A 27,743-nucleotide genomic window follows, 5' to 3' on the forward strand; every position below is an offset into this window, starting at 1 on the left:
GTCTTATGTGATTTAAAGGCAGATTGTACTACACAAGTGCATCAGGGTGACAACTGAGTACAGGATACAATGTTACAGTTGCCAAGCCAGTGCAGAGGGAGATCAACATTAACATTTAAGACATCCATTCAAAAGTCTGATATCAGTGGGGAAGAAGCTGTTCTTGAACCTGTTCATACACATATTCAAGTTTCTATATCTTCTGCCGATCAGAAGACAGTGGAAGAGAGCCAGATGGGAATGGTCTTTGATTACATCGGTTGCTTTCACAATGCAGTGAGATGTACTGATGAAGTCAGTGGTTGGGAGGTTGGTTTGTGTGATAGACTGTGCTATGTTCATAACTCTCTGCAGTTTCTTATAGTCTTGAGAAGACCAATTGCCATACCATGCTCCGGTGCGTCCAGATAGGATGCTTTCTATGAAGCATCTGTAAAACTTGGTGAGAGTCCTTGTGCACAGGCTGAATTTCCTGAGCCTCCTGAAGAAGTAGAAGCATGGTTATGCTTTCTTTGACTGTAGTGTCAATGTGGGTGAACCAGGACAGATAGTTCATGATAGTCTTTCCCAGGGACTTGGGCTCTCGACAATATCCATCTCAGCAACATTGATGCAGACAAGGGCATGCCCTCAACTCCACTTCTTGAAGTCAACGACCAACTCCTCCATTTTGCTGACATTGATGAAAAGATTGTTGTCCTCACTCCTTGCTGCTAAGCACTCTATCTCCAACCACAACGCCATAAACAAACACATAGATCTAGATACCATCTATCAACCCTCAGAAAATGAACAGGAAATGACATCACCACAAACCCCAGGAACCATTAGCCAAGTAATGAAACGTCTGGATATCAAATCTACAGCTCAGCGAGCAAACCTGCACCCTAAACCTCAACCTGAGCTACAAACCTTCACAAACCTTGCAAAAACTCTATCTCCTTCCTGAACTCCGTCTCATCTTTGTTTGAGATCGAACCTACACCAGTTCAGAAGGAGTGCCCCAGAGCAGAAAGGTGAGGTGGAGTGGTAGAGATGTTTAGGGAGGGAATTCAACAGTTTATAATTGATGATGAAGGCACCGACTCACCAACATTGAAACAATTAATATTAGGCATGTTCAAAAGACCAAAATTAGGTTAGCTTAGAAATTCCAGAGGGTTATAATTCTGAAGATTGCAGAAATAAAAAGGGCTGAGGTCATGGACATATTTCAAAATAAGGCCGAAGACTTTCCTATTGTGCCCTTGTTTAATCTGGAGTAAAAGTAGTTCAAACTGGGAGATGGGTGAATGAAAGTTTGTGCAAGTAAGGTCACAGGAAATAGAGCTTTGGATGAACCTGAATATGCAGTGGGTAAGAGTTGGGGCACTTTGGGGTATTTTGGAATAGTCAAGTCTGAAGTGAAGACTATGTAAAGGTGACTTCATCATTTGCAACGATGTGGGGCTGTAAGCTGTGAAGAATCGTTCAAGTATCAGTTCGGCTTGGCATTACCAATGGTTTATGCCCCATGAATGCTGAGTGATATTTTGAATTGTGTTTCTCACAATCTTTTCTTATCCTTCATGTTCCTTTTACTGACATGACAGTATGTTTCTTACTAAAGTATAACTCACTTTGGTGTAAAATGGAGATTTGAGTCATCCTGGAATTATCAAGCTCTGATGACTTCTGATAAATTCATTTGTCCAAAGCCAACTTTGTCAGATCAAGATCTTTTATTTTATGATTCAAGGTTTGACTGCCGTGTCTGTAAGCAAGTAACTGTCGAACCTTGTGTTTTTTAATAGGCTGCAAAACAACTGTCTCATCAGCAAGAAGTGATATTTTAAAGTTAATCTTATCTACACTAATTCTATTATTTTTATGATATGATTTTATTTGGAATTAAAACTTTATAAGAGTAGTAACCTATAGAGTTACCATATTATTTCCTTTCTTTAATTTCAGTTACATGATTGAAGGCCAAGGTTTCTCTGATGGGATAGAAAAGATGCAAAGGGAAAATCTGAAGGCAAGTCTTAATTGGGTCATTATCCCATTATAAAGTGGACCATTGCTGATAATAATCTGACAACCAGATTATAGTCGGAGATACAAAAGATGCAGGGTCAAGATCAACAAGAGAATTTATGAGAGAGTTGCTTGTTAAAAAAAGCAGTAGAAAATAAACTCCCATTCTATATTTATAAACATGAAGAATAATGGTTAAATGAGGAGTGAATGAAATTTGAACTAATCTTGTTCTTTAAAGTTTTGTTAGCTTTTTGAGCAATTCCAACATTTTTGATACTTTGGATTTCTTTAATTGACCTGATTCACTTCTTTGCAAAACTGTTCCCGATTAGGGAAATTTATTGTGCAGGCATGGCTCAAACCAGTGCTGTTTATAATGCAGTCATCTGTTAACCATAAGACCATAAAATACAGGAGCAGAATTAGGTCATTCAGCTCATCAGATCTGCTCTGCCATTCCATTACAGCTGATGTGTTTCTCAATTCTATTCTCCTGCCTTCTCCCTGTAAATCTTGATCCCCTTAATAATGGAGAACCTATCTATCTCTGTCTTAAGTATATTCCACAGCTCTCTGTGGCAATGATTTCCATAGATTAGCAACCCTCAGGCTGAAAGTATCTCTCCTCATCTCAGTTCTAAAGTGCCATTCCTGCTGTCTGAGGCTGTGCCTTCAGGTACTAGTCTCTTCTGCCAGTGAAAACATCTTCTCCATGTCCATTCTATCCAGACCTCTCAGTATTCTGTAGGTATCAGGCAGATCCTCCCTCATCCTTCTAAACTCTATCAAGTACACAAACATAGTCTTCAACTACTCCTCCTATGACAAGCTCTTCAGCCCCAGGATCTGCCTCTGGAACACCTCCAATGCCAGCACATACTTCCTTAGATATGGAGACCAAATCTGCTCATAATATTCCAAATGTGTTCTGATCAGAGCCTTATACAGCCTCAGTAATTAATCTGTGCTCTTGTATTCTAGCCCTCTTGAAGTGAATTCCATTCCCTTCCTCACTGCCAACTGAATATGCATGTTAACATTAAAGGAACATTGAACTAGGACTCCTAAATCCCTTTGTGCTTCAGATTTCTGAAGCCTTTCCCATTTAGAAAATAGTCTACACCTCTATTCTTCCTACCAAAGTATATAACCTTTGAACTCTCCCACATTGTATTCCATCTGTCACTCCTTTGACCACTCTCCTAGTCTGTCCATGTCCTTCTGCAGCCTCTCTGCTTCGTCAACACTATCTGTCCTTCCACTTACCTTTGTGTCATCTGCAATATTGGCAACGATGCCCTTGTTCCTTCTTTCAGATCGTTAAAGTGAACAGTTGTGGTCCCAACACTGACCTCTGCAGAATTCCACCTGTCATTGGCTGCCATCCTGACTAAAAACCTCATTAATCCCACTGTCTGCCTTCTACCAGTCAGCCAATTGTCTATCCATGCCAGCACCCTGCCCCGTACACCATTGGCTCTTATTGTATTTAGCAGCCTCCTGTGCAGTACCTTGCCAAAGGCCTTCTGGAAATGCAAATAGATTCCATCCACTGGGTGTCCTTTGTCTAACTCACTCATTAACTCCTCAAATAATTTTAGGAGATTTATCAGGCATGATCTCTCCTTGACAAAGCTGTGTTGACTCAGCTCTATATTACTGTGCACTTCCAAGTGCTCTGCAATCTCACCATTCATAATGGAGGCAATACAGTGCCATAAACAGATGAAGTGGAGAAATGAAAGAAATTTGCAACTTTTGGACCGAGTGTAGCAAAAGGTAATTAGTAGCCTTATTGCCAATCTGTTCAATCTTATCTACGGTGGCACAGTGGTTAGCACTGCTGCCTCACAGCGCCTGTAGACCCGGGTTCATTTCCCGACTCAGGCGACTGACTGTGTGGAGTTTGCACGTTCTCCCCGTGTCTGCGTGGGTTTCCTCCGGGTGCTCCGGTTTCCTCCCACAGTCCAAAGATGTGCGGGTCAGGTGAATTGGCCAAGCTAAATTGCCCGTAGTGTTAGGTAAGGGGTAAATGTAGGGGTATGGGTGGGTTGCGCTTCGGCGGGTCGGTGTGGACTTGTTGGGCCGAAGGGCCTGTTTCCACACTGTAAGTCTAATCTAATCTAATCTAAACGTTCACTCAATGGTGGGACTGTCTCAATTTAGCATTATCAATATGTTTTGAAATGAAAGTTAGCACAATGTTGGATCTAATACATTCTTGAAGAAATATCTGTTTTTAGCTTACTCCTAACTTGAATGATGTTGTTGACATGCTGAATGTGGTCTTTGTTGTACCTCTCTCTTAGGTAAACATATAGTTATTTGATAACAGAGAACTTGACATTTGCTGAAAAACAAATTTGTGAAAACTTTTCATCTTCCACTCATCAGGACAAATCTCAAGAAATATAAGAAATACCATGGAAAAGGGGACAGTGCTTTTATGCTTTATGAGATCAGTATGCTGTTCTAAGTAGAATAAGGAAATGATATATTTGCTGTGACTTTGGTGTCAAATATTATAATATGTATGATTCTGCCCCCTGAATCTTCATTAGCAATTCAAACTAATTTCACCATTTCATTTAGTGGGAGAGAGGGGGAGGAATATTATAACTTGTTCAACCTTTAGAAAAGACATCTGTGGTGTAATGCAAAAATCTCAAACAATTATGGTTTGCTAAAGTAATATCATAAGTCACTCAACAAGAATGATTCCCAGGTATATAGTGCTTTTTTTTTCTTATTTGTTCATGAGATACAGGTAGCAAGAGCTAGACCAACTTTCATTGCTATCCCTAGTTACTCAGATGGCAGTTAAGAGTCACCTACATTGCTATGGATCTTGGGCCATATATAGTCCATACCAGGTAATGTTGGCAGATTTCCTCTCCTAAAGGTCATTAGTGAATAAGATGGGCTTTGTATAACAACCATTAATGAGCATGTGGCTAGTAATTCCAGAATATTACTTTGTCATATAATACAAATTTCACTGTCTGCCATAGTGGGAATCAAACTCATCTTTCCAGAATATTAGTCTCGGATTCTGGATTATTCCCCTCCTTCCCCTTACAGTTTAAGATCTGACGGTGTGTCCCAAGAATATTACCACACATAATTTGACACTGAGACATGTAAGGAAATATTAAACAGGCCAAGTGCTTGGTAGGAAAGTTTTAAAGGTGGAGGGAATAAAGGTAGAGATTCCAGTACTTCAGGCTTTGTCATGGCCACCAATAGTGGAATAATTAAAATAGATGATGCACAAAAGCTTAGATCACAAAATATTAAACATACAAAGTGTTTTTCTAATTATTAGTTCATTCTATTTTTTAAAAATCAGCACATCGTAATGACATATATCAAAAAAAGGTGCATGCTTTCAGCAAATTCAGGTCCAATATCTAATTCTTCAGGTGTCCATAATCTTCAAATCCAAGTGTAAAGTTGCACAGAGTTGAAAATGTGTTGCTGGTTAAAGCACAGCAGGTCGGGCAGCATCCAAGGAACAGGAAATTTGACGTTTCGGGCCAGAGCCCTTCATCTGGAATGAGGAGAGTGTGCCAAGCAGGCTCAGATAAAAGGTAGGGAGGAGGGACTTGGGGGAGGGGTGATGGAGATGTGATAGGTGGAAGGAGGTCAAGGTGAGGGTGATAGGCCGGAGTGTGGTGGGGGCGGAGAGGTCAGGAAGAAGATTGCAGGTTAGGACGGTGGTGCTGAGTTGAGGGAACCGACTGAGACAAGGTGGGGGGGAGGGGAAATGAGGAAACTAGAGAAATCTGAGTTCATTCCTTGTGGTTGGAGGGTTCCCAGGTGGAAGATGAGGCTTCTTCCTTTCCCGCCGCACCAACCAGTACCCTTCCACTGACCCCTCCTTCGACTGACTGAACTGGTCCTCACCCTGAATAACTTCTCTTTTCAATCCTCCCACTTCCTCCAAACTAAAGGAGTTGCCATGGGCACCCGCATGGGCCCCAGCTATGCCTGTCTCTTCGTAGGATATGTGGAACAGTCCATCTTCCGCAACTACACTGGCACCACCCCCCACCTTTTCCTCCGCTACATCGATGACTGTATCGGCACTGCCTCGTGCTCCCACGAGGAGGTTGAACAGTTCATCAACTTTACCAACACCTTCCATCCCGACCTGAAATTCACCTGGACCGTCTCAGACTCCTCCCTCCCCTTCCTAGACCTTTCCATTTCTATCTCGGGCGACCGACTCAACACAGACATCTACCATAAACCGACTGACTCCCACAGCTACCTGGACTACACCTCCTCCCACCCTACCCTCTGTAAAAACGCCATCCCATATTCCCAATTCCTTCGTCTCCGCCGCATCTGCTCCCAGGAGGACCAGTTCCAATACCATACAGCCCAGATGGCCTCCTTCTTCAAGGACCGCAGATTCCCCCCAGACGTGATCGACGATGCCCTCCACTGCATCTCCTCCACTTCCCGCTCCTCCACCCTTGAGCCCCGCCCCTCCAACCGCCACCACGACAGAACCCCACTGGTTCTCACCTACCACCCCACCAACCTCCGTATACAGCGTATCATCCGCCATCATTTCCGCCACCTCCAAACGGACCCCACCACCAGGGATATATTTCCCTCCCCTCCCCTATCAGTGTTCCGCAAAGACCACTCCCTTCGTGACTCCCTCGTCAGGTCTATACCCCCCACCCATCCAACCTCCACTCCCGGCACCTTCCCCTGCAACCGCAGGAAATGCAAAACTTGCGCCCACACCTCCTCCCTTACTTCTCTCCAAGGCCCCAAGGGATCCTTCCATATCCGTCACAAATTCACCTGCACCTCCACACACATCATCTATTGCATCCGCTGCACCAGATGTGGTCTCCTCTATATTGGGGAGACAGGCCGCCTACTTGCAGAACTCTTCAGGGAACACCTCTGGGACGCCCAGACCAACCAACCCAACCACCCCGTGGCTCAACACTTTAACTCTCCCTCCCACTCCACCGAGGACATGCAGGTCCTTAGACTCCTCCATCGGCAGAACATAACAACACGACGGTTGGAGGAAGAGCGCCTCCCCCAAGTCCCTCCTCCCTACCTTTTATCTTAGCCTGCCTGGCACACTCTCCTTATTCCTGATGAAGGGCTCTGGCCCGAAACGTCAAATTTCCTGTTCCTTGGATGCTGCCTAACCTGCTGTGCTTTAATCAGCAACACATTTTCAGCTCTGATCTCCAACATCTGCAGACCTCACTTTTTACGTCAAGATGCACAACCTTGATATGATTTCCATCTTGTGTTCACTTAATGTTGCCATGCAAAACAACACTATTCAATGGAGTAATGAGAAGAGGCAGAGCAGACAGGTAGTTAATCATGTTAATAAAAGCCACCACTGTTATATTTTGATTTGTCTGCAGCTAGTCCTACATCCCAAGAATCTAACACTCTTTGCAAGAACTCTGCACCAAACTTGATATCCAAATTTTTGTCAAGAGCAGTTCTATATGAAACTGGATTGATAGGGGTTTCAAAAACACTTGAATGAGCTCTGCTAATATTAGCCCTTCCACACACATTCCCTTACACATATGATTAGAATAATTTGAAGTAGCAGAATGTAAAAGTGGAGTTGAGAAATGCAAAGGGAACTGCAGACAAGCTTCTTTGGTATCGGTGGAAGTGATAGGAAAGATAATGAAATCTTCATTCAGGAGATTAATGAAAAATATCAGCATGGATTTCAATATGAATATCATGATTGACTAGCTTTTATGAAAAAAATTGATTAAGTGAAAGTAAGGGGAGAGAAATTTAATGTAACATGTGTAATATATTTTGATTTTCAAAAGACGTTCAATAAGATTTAACACAGACAACTAACGACTAAATTTTGTGAGGTGCGGAGTTTGAGGACAGATAGCAGAATAGGTAGCAAACTGATTAGAGAATAAAAAGCAAAGAGTAGAACTTAAGGGTAGCCATTTAGACTGGCAAAGGTAAGTGAGTGGTCTTGCATCGGAATTTGAGCCTGGACCATTGCTGTTCACTATTTCCACAAAAAACTTGGATTTGGACCTGAAAAGCACAATTTCAAATCTTGTGGTTAGCACCAAATTGTGGGGTGCATTTTTACAAAAAGAAAACATACTGCGGATACTGGAAGTCTGAAATGAGTGTAGCAAGTTCTGGAGAAACTCCGTAGGTGTGGCAGCATCTACGGAAAAAGAAAAAGTTCATACTTTGAGTCCAAACAGAATCATTGAATTCAAAACGTTAACTCTGTTTTTGACTCCAAAAATGCTGCCATATCTGCTGAGTTTCCAGCACTTTCTAGTTCAATTACAACTTTTTTTTTGTTTGCTAATTGGATTTGGGTATTTCTGGCTGGGCAACATTTATTATATATCCCTAATTTCCCTTGAGATGATGGTGTTGAATTGCCTTATTAAAGGATTATGGGGGAAAAGGCAGGAAAATGGAGTTGAGGATTAGGAGAATCAGTTGTGATCTCGTTGAACAACAGAGCAGACTTGATGAGCTTAAGGGCCTAATTCAGCTTCTAAATCTTACGGTCTTGCAGAAGGGGTGTGCAATTACCAAGTTAATCTTAGTAAGGAAAAAAATTGAGGTGGTGTTGCATTTCAGAAGGGAGAATAAGGAGGACATATACTGCTTGGAAAATAAAGGCGATTTTTTTCTTATGCCACTGAATGATGTGACTATAGGCAAGAAACTTGGCAGAATCATATGAGATGAACAGTAAGGAGAATCCTGATGTTGAGAGCAAAATATCCCATCTTCCAACAATATGTTGAACAGTGAGATGAGATTCTTACTAATGAATAACCAAAGGCCTATTTGCATCCATTAGCTTGCACTAACATCTTAATATTATATAATATCACCTCATTAATATGCAGTTTGCTATTGGCCAGAGAGAAACCAAACAGCGACAATTCCTAATATGGAATTTGGAGTGGTTACCTGATGATTCCAGCTCACTGCTTGATCCTCTGGCCCTCCATTTTGGACACCAGTCACTAATATCTCACAAGCAGCAACTACATGCCACACTCCCAAGTCCCTGTTGGCAAAATGGGATGCCAATTTGCCTCTGTCTGACATGTCTTGACAGCAACTGTGAACACAACTCTAGAATCAGCTGCACTTGACTGGGTGCACACCTGGGCTTCAAAGATGGTGCCAGTGCCAGGAATTCTGGGAGATCTTGGCAATTGCCAGTGGCAAGATACAACAATTGGACACCAGAAAATTATGCTGCATATTTTGAGGTGAATTTAGAAAGATAGTGTGAGAAAACCCTTTCAGGCTTAATGAGGGAAAGCCTCCCTGAAACTCACCAAAATTTAGCTCAACTAAATAGGCTAGAGGAGTAAAAGGAATTTATGGATACGAGGGGATCTGCAGCTTTGTAAAGGCTCTGTGCTGTAGGATATTGAAGGTTGGAAATAGTGTCAAGCACCTTGGCCTTTAAGCTTGACATTAAATGAATTTTGTCAATTGTCATAAAGCTGTTCCTTTTCTCAAGGATAATGTCTCCTTGATTTTTTTTTCAGAGGGGTCATAAACCACTCAAGCTCTGAATCAACTGATCTGGTGCAGAGATGAAAGGCCTTTTTTTGTTTATACGCAAACGAATGAGACTTTAGGCCAAAGCTATGTTTTTAGAAGTGACCCGTAGAAGTTAAGAGGGTGTGGCCAGCTTTCTAGCTGAGCAGTTCAGTTCAGAACTTTACTTAGGAGTTCAGCAGTGGGCTGTGTGGAAACAGGCTGCTAGACACTCTCTCTCCTTCTGCCCTTCTAACTTTGACCTGTAAGTCTTTGTTTTATTTTTACAGTACTTAAGGGGTTTGTTTATTTGGACTATTCTGCATACTTGAACAGCATAATTAAGTCTAGTTTGGATAGACTGAGTTTTAGGTAGAGTTGTGCAACATGGAAACAGATCCTTCAGTCCAACTGAATTCTGTATGTCTTCTTTATTTTGTTCTTTGTGTTTTGTTCTTTAATTTTGTGAATAAATTTGTGTTTGTTTCAAAACCTGGCAGTCAACCTCGCTAATTTATTCTGTACACCGTACACTTACCGAAACAAATTGCACAGTTATGGTCTGGGCTAAAATGTTTTAAGTGGTCTGGCTTAGTCCATGACACGATGTAAGCTGTAATTATAAGTGTCATTAAGCACATTTGGGTGTCATTTACTGCATTGAAATAAATCTGTTTAGTACTTATGCGATGCTGAACTGTTACGTAATGTACCTTTTCAACTTTTATGAACACAATATACTTTTTGGAGATGAAAATGTGTTGCTGGTTAAAGCACAGCAGGTTAGGCAGCATCCAAGGAATAGGAAATTCAACGTTTCGGGCATAAGCCCTTCATCAGGAATGGTTCTTCATTCCTGATGAAGGGCTTATGCCCGAAACGTCGAATTTCCTATTCCTTGGATGCTGCCTCACCTGCTGTGCTTTAACCAGCAACACATTTTCAACTGTGATCTCCAGCATCTGCAGACCTCACTTTTTACCTGATACTTTTTGGAGACAATGTCTTAGACTGCTTTTCAAGAAAGGTGGAGCAGTTTGAGTCTTGATTTTCTTTTGGAAAGGCTAAGGCAATGCTTTTCAAAATAGAATAGAATCCTGTCAGTGTAGAAACAGGCCGTTCGGCCCAACAAGTCCACACTGACTCTATGAAGAGCATCATTGATACTTGACAAATTCCTTTACAATTGTGAAATTCACAAGATAGGTATGAAGAAAATGTGGCGAAAGTGAGGATTGCAGATGCTGGAGATCTAGATTAGAGTGGTGCTGGAAAAGCACAGCATCCCAGGAGCAGGGGAAAAAAAATCGACATTTCAGGCGAAAAGCCCTTCATCAGGAATGAAGCTGGGAGCCTCTGGGGTGGAGAGATAAATGGGCCAACTTGTGAAAGGGTCCAAAACTAATCAATAATAAATCGATTCAGGAGAAAGTACTTTATCTGGAGAGTGCTCAGGTTACCAGAATTAAAGTAAGTCAAGATAAGCAAAGAAGGGAGTACAAAATAAAACAAATGGATAGGTGGAGACTCTGTGAGACATGGAAGTTAGCATCATGCATTTGGGCCAAATGGTCTGTTTCTGTGTCGTGGACCTGATGTAACATGACGTTGGTTAGACTCATACCAAATCTGACTCACAGCCACCAGTGTCATCGTTTCAAGGGTTCGTCGGCCAGTGGAAAGTACATCTTTTGAAAGAATTAATAGTCACATGCCTCGGAAAGTACTTTTTTTCCGGGGTAGTGGAGCGGATACCATTTGTCGTGGTTACACAATGAACTGACCAAGAAGACGAGGGATGTTCGCCAAGTGACACGTTCTGTCAGTCGCTTCATGTATAGCGGAGCCGGGACCGACGGCCCGGACCCAGCCTGGAGAGTTTATTAATCAAAAGGCAAAAACTCCAAACCAGCTCAGTTTGAGCTCTGTTACAAATCGGACACTGGTTTTCCTCTTCCGCTTGCTTTAATGTTCGGAAAGTCCCGGGGCTTTTTCTGAAACCACAGAGATCATATCCGCCCAACTTTGTAGTCTGTGCAAATGCGTTCACGTGATGAATAGTTACTCTTTAAAACAGCATGGAAGTTTTGTATCCAAATTATAAATAATAGGCAGTGATTTGGAAAGTAGTGTTCTGAAAGTGATTGGCTGACTAACTGGCGTGAGATTTATTTATAATTCAGAATTTTTACTGTAAAATGAAAATACGCGGAAGTTATGTTTAAGTATGTGGATTTGCTGGTTTTTGTCTTAACATTAGATTTACAAAGTGGTAAGATTGCCAGCTGGTCTTTACAACATTCTGCACCTGATGCTGAGTAAATTTCCTCGTGAAACTGAATCAAAGCCACTTCCTCTTTTTCAACGAATAGGTCGGTAGAGGACAGGAGTTGTTGGAGGAAACTGTCTAGAATGGAAGGTAAAACTATTCTACTGCCCCATTCCACACATAGCCTTGAACTGCAGCCGAGCCTTGACAAGGATCCCAAGATACACCAGGGGGACGCAAGTGAAAACATCACGACGGCTGAAGTCGTTTTTGGGTAAGTCATTTAAATGGGTTGTTGACTTCAATCATAGAGCTGTTTTCTTCTTGTCTGGTTCCCCGACCAAGTAGAATGGGAATTCTAAAGTAGCTCCTGTGTAGGGACAGATTTGGTACTGAGGTGATCTGCAGTTGAGTAGTGTTGGGGCTCATGTGTGAGCGCTGTTCGCCGGAGTGAGATGTAAGAAAATACTGAGACTTTACTCAGCAAGGGGTTAATATTCATCAGAGAAGAAAATAACTTGACAGAAAAAAATGGCGAGTAAAGTATATTAAGTATACTTAACAGCATTAAGAAAATTTGTGTTAAATAATTAAACCACCCCATAAAATATTAAAGCTGGGGACTCTAGTGGTGACTCTGAAATGTGGTTCTGATAAACAAGGCGTTTTTAAAAGTTAAAAACAAACAGCTGGAACAGCTCAGCAGGCCTGACAGCATCTGGGAAGTGAATTCAGACTTAATGTTTCAGACTGAGTGACTCTTAAGACTACCAAGTTTGATGTGTCCACAGATACTGCCTGACCTGTTGTGCTTTTCCAGCAATTTCTGTTCTTGTTCCTGATTTACGGTAGCTACAGTTGTTTTGGTTTTCATTTTTGCAAGTGCTCCATGTATGTGTAAAAATGTCAGATCACCGTCTTTATTATGTTCCTTAACTTTAAAAGTCAATGATTTTACTTAGTTGCATGGTAACATTCTGAAAATGTGTTGCTGGAAAAGCACAGTGGTTAGCACTGCTGCCTCACAGCGCCTGAGACCTGGGTTCAATTCCCGACTCAGGCGACTGACTGACTGTGTGGAGTTTGCACGTTCTCCAGGTGCTCCGGTTTCCTCCCACAGTCCAAAGATGTGCGGGTCAGGTGAATTGGCCATGCTAAATTGCCCGTAGTGTTAGGTAAGGGGTAAATGTAGGGGTATGGGTGGGTTGCGCTTCGGCGGGTCGGTGTGGACTTGTTGGGCCGAAGGGCCTGTTTCCACACTGTAAGTAATCTAATCACAGCAGGTCAGGCAGCATCCAAGGAGCAAGAGAATCGATGTTTCGGGCATGAGCCCTTCTTCAGGAATGACTCCTTGGATGCTGCCTGACCTGATGTGCTTTTCCAGCAACACATTTTTCAGCTCTGATCTCCAGCTTCTGCAGTCCTCACATTCTCCTAGAAGATTTTAACCTACTGCGAATCCTCTTGCAAGAATGCCTTCCTTTTGAAGAAGCTCTCTTCCTCCCTCTACAAGGATTTCAGTGAGTCCCTCTCTCACTGCACACCCCAGGTCATCTCCTCTGCCCAGAAGCTCTTCAGCCACGTTCTCAAACAGACTCGCTACCACAGCCACATCTCCTTCCTCAGCACCTGTCTACGGAACTGACTGACCCCGCACAGACTCTGGACTACGTTCAGACCAACAAAATTTGGACCCAGCCAGGACAACCTGTACCTACAACAGATCTGAAGCCTCCAGCAACAGCCCTCCCTCCGGATCCTCCGCACCACACTTGCAGCCATGCGCCGCTACCTACATTCCCTGCAATCAGCCCTACCCCAGCTCAGGACAACACTCTCTCACAGATCTGTAAAGGACCTCTACTGTCCTTCATCCACAGAAGAATCCATAGACTAAACAAACAGTTCATCCTAGCCATATCGGAAATTAAAGACAGTAAATACCAAGAACTTTCATGTACTTGCCCCCACATTCTGGGTTCCTCAACTGTTCCAGAATTGTCCATCAGGTGCCATTAACCACATGGCCACTACAGCGCCCGCGGCAGCAACCGCCACCGCGAACCATGACGTCACTTCCTCCCCCACCGACCTTGCAGCCTCCGCGATCACAGCCCAGACAACCGCCTCCACAACCGCCAGGAAGACCATCGCTGACAGATTCGCAGCCTCCGCAGGGTCCACGGCTGTCAGGAACAACATCATTTCTGCCAGTCATTCCTGAAGAAGGGCTCGTGCCCGAAATGTCAATGCTGCCTGACCTCCTGCGCTTTTCCAGCAACACATTTTCAGCTCTGATCTCCAGCATCTGCAGTCCTCACTTTCTCCTCCATGATAACATTGTCATGGAGAAGACTATATAGTTTACTTTCTTTTATTTTGATAACTCTTCCTGAAACAGCATGAAATACATCAAATTCCTGTGACTTCATCACACTTCAGGTATTAAAAGTATATTCTTCTGAATAAAATTAGAGGGTCAGTAAAACCAGGGTATGGTGATAGTCCTACAAAATAAGATCAGTTCAGACATCTAATAACAACAAACTGCCATTTCAGTCACTGAAGATTCTCAAACTGGTCTTCTGGGCATTTCTGGATTCCTAAACCGTCACAAAGTTTCTTATGCGTAAGATTAAAATTTGCCAGAACTATTAAGGTTGCCTATTATCTTCACAATTCTTTAATTTTAATGTCATGTTTCATACAAAATACTAATCTGTTCTAAATTTTGATAATTGACCATTTTTTTAATAAACTTTTTTTGTCAGCTCTCATGGTAATTTTATAGAGGTGATTTTTAAAAGAAACTGTACATGTTAATTGTTATTTCTGTGCCTGGTGTGGGGACCTATTGAATTTTCCCATTTGCTTTACTTTTTTTTAAGCTTCTTACCTTATTCAGGAGCTTCCCTTAGAAATCTAGTAATTAGCAGATATGTTGCTTACAATCCATGGAAAAGGTGGCGTTGCTGTGTTGCCTCTTTCAAATTTCCATGTTCTTCAACTTGAATTTTAGCATAGTTTCTTGGGGGAGAAAATGCTGGTAAAAGTGGAATCTTTGAATATTTTTAAGGCAGTGTGAATGGATTCTTGATGAGCAAGAAGGTGAAAGGTACTGAGGAGATGGAAGTATGTAGTAATTAAATCAGCCATGGTCTTATTGAATGGCTCAATTGTCCGTGCTGCCTACTCCTGTATTCATGTGTCTCGGCAGATAATTAATATTAAAGGCCCAGTGCTTTAAAACAATTGCACACTCTGGTTGTTGAAAACTGACACAGTCATGCCATGGATTTGTTTTATGTGCAGCATGTGTGCTAGTAAAAACATTCATCTACCCTGAAAATTAAATGACAAAATTTAAACTTGGATTCTAAACTTTGGAATTGTGGGGAGAGGGGTCAAGAGAGTCAGAAGCTTGGGCAAAGAATGGTTTCCAATAGGCATTCTTCCTGCAAATAACCTTCTGTTGTTCGGTCACTAATTTCCTTAATTGTGGGAAATAGGGTTTTCTTAATTGGACGGAAAGGTCAACAATAGGCCTTTCTGCCTCGAACTCAATTTTGGTGGAAGTTCAAAGTTGTCAGGGCTCATGTTTCCCGCTCTGCATAATTAGTGCCCAGTAAAAAGTGAGGTCTGCAGATGCTGGAGATCAGAGCTGAAAATGTGTTGCTGGTTAAAGCACAGCAGGTCAGGCAGCATCCAAGGAACAGGAAATTCGACGTTTCGGGCCAGAGCCCTTCATCAGGAATGAGGAGAGGGTGCCAGGCAGGCTAAGATAAAAGGTAGGGAGGAGGGACTTGGGGGAGGGGCAATGGAGATGTGGAAGGAGGTCAAGGTGAGGGTGATAGGCCGGAGAGGGGGTGGGGGCGGAGAGGTCAGGAAGAGGATTGCAGGTTAGGAGGGCGGTGCTGAGTCCAAGGGAATCGACTGAGACAAGGTGGGGGGACGGGAAATGAGGAAACTGGAGAAATGAGTTCATCCCTTGTGGTTGGAGGGTTCCCAGGTGGAAGATGAGGCGCTCTTCCTCCAACCGTCGTGTTGTTATGTTCTGGCGGTGGAGGAGTCCAAGGACCTGCATGTCTTCGGTGGAGTGGGAGGGAGAGTTAAAGTGTTGAGCCACGGGGTGGTTGGGTTGGTTGGTCTGGGCATCCCAGAGGTGTTCCCTGAAGAGTTCTGCAAGTAGGCGGCCTGTCTCCCCAATATAGAGGAGACCACATCGGGTGCAGCGGATGCAATAGATGATGTGTGTGGAGGTGCAGGTGAATTTGTGGTGGATATGGAAGGATCCTTTGGGGCCTTGGAGAGAAGTGAGTGTGGAGGTGTGGGCGCAAGTTTTGCATTTCCTGCGGTTGCAGGGGAAGGTGCCGGGAGTGGAGGTTGGGTTGGTGGGGGGTGTGGACCTGACGAGGGAGTCACGAAGGGAGTCATCTTTGCGGAACGCTGATACGGGAGGGGAGGGAAATATATCCCTGGTGGTGGGGTCCGTTTGGAGTTGGCGGAAATGACGGCGGATGATACGCTGTATACGGAGGTTGGTGGGGTGGTAGGTGAGAACCAGTGGGGTTCTGTCTTGGTGGCGGTTGGAGGGGTGGGGCTCAAGGGCGGAGGAGATGCAGTGGAGGGCATCGTCGATCATGTCTGGGGGGAATCTGCGGTCCTTGAAGAAGGGGAGGCCGTCTGGGCTGTACGGTATTGGAACTGGTCCTCCTGGGAGCAGATGCGGCGGAGACGAAGGAATTGGGAATATGGAATGGAGTTTTTACAGGGGGCAGGGTGGGAGGAGGTGTAGTCCAGGTAGCTGTGGGAGTCAGTCGGTTTATAGAAGATGTCTGTGTTGAGTTGGTCGCCCGAGATAGAAATGGAAAGGTCTAGGAAGGGGAGGGAGGGATAATTAGTGCCCATCCCATCTCCAAAATTGCTACCTTCAGGAGCAAAAGATTTTGCCATTTAATTTTCAGGACAGATGAATATTTTTAATAGCACAGACTGCATGTAAAACATATTCATGGCATGACTGCGTCAGTCTTTAACAACCAGAGTGTGCAATTTTGTTTTTTTAAAGCACAGAACCAAAATAATAATTGGGTAAGATCTTTCACCACAGTAACAGTGGTCCTTTTTAAAAATCATACAACACCAAGTTATAGGCCGGCAGGTTTATTTGGAAGCAGTAGCTTTTGAAGTGCTGCTCCTTCATCAGGTGGTTGTGAAGCAGGTTCATCAGACAGGATTTATAGCAAAAGATTAGTGTCTTACAAGTAAAATGATATATTTAACAAATCTACATTGCTGTTAAGCCTTTCATCTTTTAGAATGGGTTACAGGTTTAGCTTCATTAATATGAAAATCATGGAACCACTTTTAAGTCTCATTCTCAAGATAAGATTTTATGTTTAAACAAAATGGCATCTCCGCTCAGCCAATGCATTCAAGGTGTGAGGTCAGAGTTTGTCTCTATCCCAGTCTTGAGTCAGATGGGTTCTATTTCCAAAGTAGAATTTAAAAAATTACATGGATTGACTGCCTGCAGATTTGTGCAATTTTTTTTGAGCAAAATAGAATGTTTCTGCAAATACACACAAGTCTGTGGGGTGAATTTGTATGTGTGCAGAGAGTGTGTGTGTCAGAGAGAACTTTAAGACTCTGTGTGTGTGTGTGTGTGTGCATGACTGTGATGGGGTATAAGCCTGAGAGAAAATCCCGCACAAGAATCACCAGACAGGGGTGTTCCCTTCCAGTCTGGGAACACTTCACCGGTCGGGGCATTTGACTTCAGATCTTCATGTGACCAGTGTCCTAGGTGGATTTTGGTACAGGTAACAATGCAAAGTGGCCAAGCAGAGGCTGATAGCCAAGTTCAGTACCCATGAGGATGGCCTCCACTAGGACCTTGGGCTCATGTCACACTCGGTGACCTTGCGCGTGTGCACACACTCAGTTAGATACACTCACACTCATGCTGACAGCTACCCGTGCACCCTCTCTCTCCAATTTTATACCCCATCACACTTGTGCACGCACACACTTACCAAGCTTGCACACATGCAAACACACACTTTCTTATATGCACTCATGCTGTGTCTCTGTCCTGCACATGTATGTGCACATACATAAGTCTATGGGGTGCATTTGTATTTGCAGATACATTTCATTTTGCTAAAAAAATACACATCCTGTAGACAGTCAGTGTAGATAGTCAATCCACATATTATTTTGTAAATTACACTTGAGAAATAAAACCCACCTGACTCAAGATTGGGATAAAGACAGACTCTAACCTCACACCTTTTAATGCACTGTCAGAGCTGAGATGTCATTGTTTTTTAATATAACATTTTGTTATCTTGAGAATGTGACTTAAAAGTTCTGGGATTCACATTAATGTACCAAAACTTGCAACCCATTCTAAAAGATGAAAGACTTAACAATTTTTAGGTTTGTTAAACATATCATTTTACTTGCATGACACTAATCTTTTGCTATAAATTCTATGTCTTATGATCCTGCTTCACAATCACCTGATGAAGGAGCAGCACTTTGAAAGCTAGTGCCTCCAAATAAACCTGATGGACTAAACCTGGTTTAGAAACATGGACTACAGATGCTGGAAACCAGAGTCTAGATTGGAGTGGTGTTGGAAAAGCACAGCAGGTCAGGCAGCATCTGAGGAGCAGTTGTGATTTTTAACCTTGTCTACCCCAGTCCAACGCCAGCTCCTCCACATCATGGTCTTAAGGAATATCAAAAAAAAACCCATAAAATGCTGGGAAACCTTAAATTGATTTAAAAACAGGGAAAAGTGTTCAGTATCCATTTTAAAATTATTCTTATTTCATGCCATTGGCTCTTTTGTAATGATTATGAAGTGGTAGTATAGTGTATCATATTGTTTTTTTTGTTGTACTGAATGAGTTCTAGTAGTTAACCTTTTGGCTCATTAGTAGTCATTATGTAGGTCAATATTTTGACATCCCGCTTTGTGAAATAAGTAGTAAAATTTTAATCAGTTTGCAGGATATTCATCTCTGCTACTTAGAACAGGTTCATCTTTGTTCAAAATGACCAAGTTCATATCTTTTAAGATGTTGCTTTGGAAATGTCAACTTCAATGATATGAGTGTGCTTGGCTGTCAGAAGACAGTGGAATGAAAATTAGGAATTGAGTTGTGGTTTGTGGTTGAGACTTCTCAACCTACAACAACTTAAGCATGTAAGAGTGCTTCCTAGCAGTACATCTCAAAGACTTGACTCCAATCTTCAAGCTCTGCTCTCCAATTTTAGACTCTGGAATTAGCAGAAAAGGTTTATTTCTACCTACAATATCAGTCTCCCTTAAAATCTTGAAAACCTTGCACACTGGTTTGGGAACTGCATTTGACCGTAGCAATAAGTTCCCCACCTAAAATGAAAATTCCTCTTCTCGGCATCATTACTAAATCCACACTGCACTTCCTCAGAGGCATGGTAGACAGGAATGAACACCACTCTAGCTGTCTATCCAGGATTTTGAAAAGCTCTAATGTAACTTCATCCCTATACAACTGAAAATATAACTGGCAATGTGGAGCAATCAAAATCAGGGAGGCACAGAGGAAAACATCAGAAGGTGCATTTTTCTGTTTTCTGGAGGTTTGTAGTAACAGAAGGTTACAAAGATAAGGATGTGTGACCAATTTTTGTAAACCTACTTTCCAATGGTTTGGCTCTGTTCTTGCTGCTAGTTAAAATTCTTCAACTGACATTTTCTGAAAGTTGAACTTTATTTGAGTGAACAATAAAATGAACACTTTGTCCTTTTTCAATACCTCTGATTCTAGCCTTGGCTTTTATCCTCTGGATATTTTCTAAACTTTGTATTGTAGAATATTCAACAGAAATCTCAAAGGCGTTTTGATCTTCTTTCTCTCATGCAAACAAATGGATATGCATGGTGAAATGGATACATCGTTTTGGTATAATTTTTTAAAAATAAAATTGTTCTATGAAGCATTGCTGCACAAAAGTTAAACTTATTTCAGAGTATTGAGATTTGAAAATGTAAAAATTGCAGTTGCATTTTTCAAAATTAGCTGTGAATGGCATACCTTTGGACAAAAGACCTCCTATCAAGCTGATGTCTTCAAGAAAAGAAAACGTCAAGACTCTAAGATGGAAAGTATATATGAGAAATTTTAATTAAAACTTTGAGAAGCATACTTTGTTGACCCATATTTTAGGATTTTTTTTTTCTTCACAGTATTACTTATAGATTATCCAGAATTGTTTTGAGCAACTTATGGAATCCTATTTGTCAGATGGTACAGTAATAAGAACATAAGAAACAGGAGTAGGCCATCTGAACCATCAAGACTGCTCTGCTATTCAATAAGGTCTTGGCTGCTGTTTTCATAGACTCAGCTCCACTTAGTGACAAGCTATTTCACAGAATTTTCCCACCCCTTAAGCAGAAAAGGCCAGATGTGGGATGGTGCACTACATTTGTACAGTCAACTTGTGGGCTGCTGTGTCAGCAGCACTCCAGTCCCAAGCCAATTTCCTGCAGGCTGCCTCAAATGAGCCAGCTCTCTCTTGAGCTGAATCCTGGGAACAGATCAAGGGAGTCAGTCCTCCAGACAAGCTTGGAGGATATCTCCAGCTGCCTAATGACAGCTGTGAACACAAGAGATTTGAGGGGCTCTATTGTCTGGCAGCTGCGATCACTCTGGACCTGAGACATTTTAAATGTGACTGAAACTGGAGGCCAACTCTATCTCTCTTTATGAAATAGCATCAAATGTAGAATGAGCAGCCCACAGGTTGACTGTACAAACATAATGTACCATCCCACATCTGGCCTTTTCTGCTTGAGGTGTGAAAATTCTGTGAAATAGTTTGTTACTAAGTGGTGCTGAGTCGATGAAAACATCAGCCAAGATCTTATTGAATGGCAGAGCAGTCTTGATGGTTCAGATGGCCTACTCCTGTTTCTTGTGTTCTTATTACTGTACCAACTGACAAATAGGGCTCAAAACAATACTTATAAAATTATCCAGAAATGCTGTGGAGAAAAAAAATCCTAAAATTATAGGTCAAACAAAAGTATGCTTCTTGATAAGTTTTCATTAAATTTCTCATGTATACTTTCCATCTTCTAACGTCTGAGGTTTTTTTTTAAGACAAGAAAAATTGGCATAACAGTCAATCAGAATTTTGAAATGTGCAATTGCGATTTAAATCACATTTTTGTATTTTCAAATCTCAATACTGTTAAACTATTGCATTAGTAGAGCTTATTTATTTAACTTTTGTGCAGCAATGCTTAGAATAGTTTTATTTAAAAAGTATTATCAAAATGGTGTCCCTTTCACCATGCATATCCATTTTCTTTGCAATGAGAGCGGATTAAAACCCCTGAGATTTGTGTATTCTACAATACAAAGCTTTAGAAATTTACCAGAAGATAAAAGCCAAAACTACAATTAGAGGTATCGAAAGAACAAAATGTTCACTTTATTGATTTGCTTGACATGTTGGATCTGATATTAAGAAAGTTTGATCTAAATTTGATAAGTGTGTATGTATATATAGTTTTAAGAAAATGTTAGTTATGATTAGGCTTTTACTGGTCTTCCTGGAGACATTTGTTAGACTTTCTTGTTGGTTTGACTTAATCAGATCTGAACAAAATGGTAGACCTGATGTTCATAGGTTTGTCTGAGCTTTTTTTCTTAATGGAGACTTCTCTGGAAAATTCTAGCATAATTAAAAGGTCAAGTTGTCATAATCCCACCAGACCATAGAGCTACTCTCATGTAGCGATAACTGGCTGTGATTTAACCTGAGGGTCACCATGCCATGCTGAAGAGCTTGGAGAAGGAGAGTCCTTCATGGTAACCTCAGCCAATGCAGGGATTGAGCCCTACTGTTTGCATCATTCTATATAACAAACCAGCTGTACAACCAGCCCCTCTACTGCAATTAAGGGTTAAATACAAGGGGAACAAAATGGTTAAAAGAGAATAGAATCTTCATATCTAGCAGCCAAGTTTATCAATGTGCAAAGTCTTGCCCAGAACATTTGTATTCACATTAACACCACTTCGGTTATGCTTTTATATTGCGCTTCACCATTGAAACATTTCAATTTTACTGTCAACTGCCATATGCTGAGACAGACTCTGATCACCTAGAGGCATAGAGTAGTATTGTATGGAAACAGGACCTTCAGCCCAAACTAGTCTATGCTGACCATGGTCCCTTCTCAGCTAGTTCCAACTGCCCACATTTGCTCCATATCACCTCCCTAAACCCTTCCCATCCATGTACCTTTCCAAATGTGTTTTTTTTTAAAGTTACTATTGTACCTGCCTCAACTACTTTCTCTAGCAGCCCATTTCAAATGTGCACCACTCTACATGAAGAATTTGCTCCTCCGGTCCTTCTTAAATATTTCTCCTCTCACCTTTAAATCTAATGTCCTCTAGTTTTCAATTCCCATGTCTAGAAAAAAGACTGTTTATTAAGGTCACCCCTCACCCTTCTAGGTTCCAAGGAATAAAGTCATATCCTGGCCAACCTGTCCCTAAAACTCAGGCCTAATGGTCCTGGCAACATCCTTGTAAATCAACAGGGTGACCAAAACTGTACACACCAGTCCAGGTGTGGCTTCATCAATGACTTATATAACTAACATAACATCCCAACTCCTTTACTCAATGCCTGCACTGATGGCTGGCCTTCATTCTTCACCGCCCTGGCTACCTGTGATGCTGCTTTCAAAGAACTATGTACTTGTACTCCCTAGGTTCCTCTGTTCCACAACACTTCACTTCTCTGGACCATAACATTTTTATTGTATAAGTCCTACTTTGGTTTAACTTTCCAAACTGCAACACCTTTCACTTATCTGTATTGAATTTCATTTGCCAGTCCTCCGCCTACTTCCCCCATCTGATCAAGATCCCTCCATAATTTTTGAAACCTTCCTCCCTATCAACAATATCTCCTAATTTTGTATCCTGGTTGGTTTGGTATCTTTATTGCCTGTCTTTAAGCATCACTCAATTTGATTTTTTTTTTAAAAAAAGTATGAATTGAAGCATTTTTGTTAGGAAACTATCTAGATGGTAATTTGTCTTGAGGAACTAGTGTTGAAAACTTCTAATGCAATGCATTACTGAGATTAAATAGCTTGGCATAGTTCTACCAAGAATGAAACTGCTTTTGTATAGGTCTTTTCATATTTAAATTGTAAAGATATTTTCTTCCTAAGAACAAACTAACACTAGTAGCTCAGTTGGAATTTGTGCATTGCACTAAAGTGAATAAATTTGGAATTTTTGCATCGGAAAGGGCTGTATGTGGTGTGGAAGATGACTGGAAATTTGCTTAATGTATTAATTCACTGTGAGCTCTTGATAATATATGATAAAGGTACATAGTCTGCAAAATACATCACCATTTACTAAATTGGAGCAAGTTGCAGCAAAGAAATTAGGTGATTACTAATTGCAGAAGTTTATCATGTCAACCACTAAATTCTGTTTATTAAACACTATAAAGAAGTATAACTATGCAAAAACCACAAGAAAACAGCTATTGTGCTGCAGCTGTTGTAACATGGGTTGTGACACACTTTTGTTGTGGGAGCTAATATGATAGCACTTTATATAAGTTTTAAGAAATGTATTCCTTAGATGGCAGTGCCTAAATTTCCCGGAGGTTTTAAGATAGCTCTTTTAACTGTATTAACCACTGCAGTTTATAATTTAAATGTTTCAGGTCAAAATTTATCCAATCTGCACTGAAAGAAACAAATAATTGTTCACTGCTGTTTCTGTCAGAAAATAATGAAAAAAAATGAATAGTTTGTTAGAATCATTGTAGGTGAAATGTGGCTCATTGCCATGAAATGAGCATTGCTGCTCATGGCCATTAGACTTGAGGAACATGTGATTTTATAGAATAATTGCTTTTTTCCCTGCCATCATGTTATTTCCACTTACAACATATTCTGCAATGCAGAATTCTGCAGTCTGGTATGATTGTTTCCAGTTCGTTCATGTTTCATTTCACTTCATAACTTGGAGTGCTCCCAACAATAAAACAAGTGGTTTGTCCATAATGACTTGTTATTATATTGTCAAAAAAAGGGAGTTAACAGAAAACTATCTTGGGAATCCAGCGTTTGTGTTTAATGTTTTTATCATGCAGTACTATGAGATCAGATTTATGACACAACTTACTTAACAAGGATTGTGATATCAGAAAGGACAGGAAATTCTCTATTCGCTTTTTATGCGGCACAGTGGTTAGCACTGCTGCCTCACAGTGCCAGAGACCCGGGTTCAATTCCCGACTCGGTTGACTGTGGCGTTTGCATATTCTCCCCGTGTCTGCGTGGGTTTCCTCCGGGTGCTCAGGTTTCCTCCCACAGTCCAAAGATGTGCAGGTTAGGTGAACTGGCCTGCCTAAATTGCCTATAGTGTTAGGTGAAGGGGTAAATGTAGGGGAATGGGTCTGGGTGGGTTATGCTTCGGCAGGTCAGTGTGGACTTGTTGGGCCGAAGGGTCTGTTTCCACACTAAGTAATCTAATCTAAAAGTCTGAGCTTCTCAAGCTATGGAACTTTTGACTGCATGTGGACAGCCATGGGATCCCACTAATCCTTTTATTATTCTCAATTGGTGTGTGTGACCTAACAGACAAGTCTTTTTTGAAGCCTGTTTTCTACTGCAACAAAGCCAGTGGATGGATATAGTTGTGTGCTTTCTTTTTAAATAAAGCCCTGCAGTTTAAACCACTTGCAGTAGGCTTAATGTGTTGATGCATACTCCAATCAAAAACAAATGGCATGAGATGAAGTTACACCTGTGCCCACCTGTACTGAGGAACTGAAACAAACCCCCCATCTCCATCAGCCCTCTAAGACTAGCCAGCATCTCCTGGATAATCTCTCATCATCTTTGAGATGATGGTAGAATTTTAATATCCAACTGAATGGAAAGGTGGGCCCTTGGGTTAACATCTCACCAACACAAGACTCATTGTGTGGTACTTGAAACGCGCAGCTGTTCAGGCAGCATCTAAGGAGCAGGAGAGTCGACATATCAGGCAAAAGTCCCTCCTCATGAAGGGCTTTTGCCCGAAATGTCGACTCTCTCGCTCCTTGGATGCTGCCTGACCTGCTGTGGCTTTCCAGCACCACACTTTTTTCTTTTTAAATTTTTTTTGTTTTTTTTCAACTCTGACTCACCAGCGTCTGCAGTCTTCACTTTCTCCATCTCGCCCTGAGTTGTCTTTGATCCTTGCTGTGGCACTTACACCTAGACCACCTCAGTCAGAAGCAAAAGTGGCCTTAAGCTAAGCTACAACTGAGGGCTTGATGTAGCCCTCTCCCATTTGAGAATAAATGAACTCTTTTAACATTGCCCATATATCTTCTACAGTCAAAAAGTGGGATGCTGGAAAAGCACAGCAGGTCAGGCAGCATCTGCGGACCAGAGAGTCGACATTTCATGTATCCGCGCTTAATGAGGAATGTGGAGGGGATTCTGGGGAGGAAGGGGTTTGAGAGATAAAAATACAAGGGGGTGGACGGCAAACATAGCTGGGAAGGTGATAGGTGCAAGTGGGGTTAACAGTGATAGATCGGAGGGGAGGATAGAGCAGATAGGTGGGAAGGAAGATGGATATGTCAAGAAAGTGGTGTTCATGCATCATTGTGTTCAGGAGCAATACCACCAAGGAGAATGACCACTTATGTAAAACTATAGCACTGGCTACTTGGGATACTGGCCTCAGGACCACGCATCACTATACCAATTCTTATTGCTTGAAATAACAACAGCCTGTTTTTACAAGTAGCAGTGCCAAATCCCCACCCCCACCATTGCAGTTAAGTCACCATCTGTGTCACTAACCTGTGGGACTTTGACTCTGTGTTAATGATTTAACTGCAAGTTCACCAGCTATACCAGACACTGACACTTCATAGCATCTGGTGTGCCATCTTGACCTGTTTTCTTATGTCAGTCACCACTGCAAGTTTAAGGTCTGAATGGTATGTCATATGTTGATCCTTGTAACAAGTACCATTAAGATTGAGTTATTGCTTATGATAGATATCTTGAAGTTTATGAACTTCTGCTACAATATTACAGACTCTCTCAAAATCTGTTATTTCTGTACATCGCTAGTAGTAAGGGATGGGGTGGATTAAAGGCATTGTCATGTCAACTAACCATGATTCTAGTGAATGAGGGAGGGGGAAAATGACTCAACAGGGAAATATGATTAAGATGTATAAAATTTGAGGGGCATAGACAGGAAGGAACTTTTCCCATTGGAAGAATCATTGACCAGGGACACCCTCCTTAAGGTAAGGAGTTGGAGGTTGAGAGGATGTGAGGAAACTTTTTTTTCCCCTCCCCACTGAGGGTGATGAGAACCTAGAACTCCCTCCTTGTAAGGGAGGTAAAGGTAAAAGTCGTCAACATTTAGGGAATATTGAGATGTATATTCCCTACACCTAAGGGGTATAAGGCTGGAAAATGGGATCTGATTAGCTAGGTGCTTGTTTATGACCACCACAGACTCCGTAGCATAAAACCATTTTTTTTTTGTGTGTGCTGTAGACCTCTGACTCTAAGGGGTTACTGCTGTTGCCGTGACATCACAATTATATGCACTGGATGAGATCTGGGTGCCTTTCTTATGCTGAGCCATTAAATGTCTTTGGATGTCATGTAAAAGTCCTTGTTGTATGCTGCCTACCTGGTGTGACATCTATGCAATAGCATTTGGTTTCTGCCATCTATCCTCTACATGTTTGGTGATAGGGATTCTAAAACTACATTTGCAATAAAGATATACATTACTAAATAAGAATTATTCTCACTAACCTAAGAGTGACCGCAATCTGAGTGAGCAGATTTTTTTTTACTGTCATCTATTTTGTATCAAGACAGCTAAGTTGTTTTTATTGAGGAATGAGAGAAATGTGATTCAGCTTTGTTCCGAGTGAGCTGAGTGCTGATCTTGAACTGGAATGTGTGGGGAAATGATTTGAGAAAGCCAAGTACTGAAATGGTATAAAAATGAAAGTGCCAGTGCTTCTATTGTGATTGGACAAAATCCAAATTGAAAGCATCACCACTGGGGACTCTGAAACCCTATTGAACAACTAAGCACATCATAGTTCACAAGAGAATAAGGATTACAAGGTTCTTAGTATCCAGTGCCAACTACCTCTAGAATGGTGTCTATCTAACTTGCATCTTCTGGAGTTGACCAGAAGTCAGACAAGTTTCTTTTTGGGAAGAGTGTGGATATAGATGCAGGGAGCACCCGCTAAAGGTGTGCAAATTTAAGATGCAATCCATGTGTATTTTTGACTGATGCCAGGCTTGTCAATTTTATTTTTTTTTTGCTGATTGTCACTCCAGTTAATGCCCTTTCCTTTTAAGTCCATTGTGTGTCCAGCAACAGGAAGGTTCCTCTTGCTAGTTCTATCATCACCATGCTCATATTAATTGCTGGCTGATTTTTTAAAATTTCTGCTGCTATGATTTATGGGGGATTCCAGAATCTGTTCAAGTTTATGACAAGTGGTGTAGCGTATATTAGCAGTTATGGTGCTGAGTGCACCAATTATAGACACAGGGAACTGTGTCAAGCTGTGGGTATCCCTTGTAAGACCAGACGAGGAACCATCGAGCACTCTGGAATAATGCTCCTAGTACTTGGCACAGAATGTCTGAGATGCATAGTACATGTCCCTCCAAGCTCTAAGCTGGAAACTGCAGATTTGCTGGCAAGTCAGGCAATCTGTTATTGTTCCTTTTTGAGTTCTCATGACCCATAACTTCACCTTTTCAGCAAACTGATATGAACAATATTGACTCTAC

General features: G+C 41.7%; 1 protein-coding gene across 3 annotated transcripts in view; it reads left to right on the forward strand.

The window, feature by feature from the left end:
• Positions 1–11,265: 11,265 nt before the first annotated feature.
• The window catches only part of si:ch211-153b23.7 (TNFAIP3-interacting protein 3), a 48,483-nt gene continuing 32,005 nt past the window's right edge, over positions 11,266–27,743 (forward strand). The window contains exons 1-2 of one of the 3 annotated variants that reach the window (XM_060832245.1): positions 11,266–11,476; positions 11,955–12,125. In XM_060832245.1, coding sequence (XP_060688228.1) covers positions 11,995–12,125 — 131 coding nt within the window. In that variant the 5' untranslated portion in view covers positions 11,266–11,476; positions 11,955–11,994. Of the gene's footprint in view, positions 11,477–11,500; positions 11,744–11,764; positions 11,855–11,954; positions 12,126–27,743 lie in introns of those variants that run through there. The other 2 variants (XM_060832246.1, XM_060832244.1) reach the window with 2 other exon arrangements.

The sequence above is a fragment of the Hemiscyllium ocellatum genome, chromosome 11, assembly GCF_020745735.1.
Source record: "Hemiscyllium ocellatum isolate sHemOce1 chromosome 11, sHemOce1.pat.X.cur, whole genome shotgun sequence".
NCBI classification, from domain to species: Eukaryota; Metazoa; Chordata; class Chondrichthyes; order Orectolobiformes; family Hemiscylliidae; genus Hemiscyllium; species Hemiscyllium ocellatum.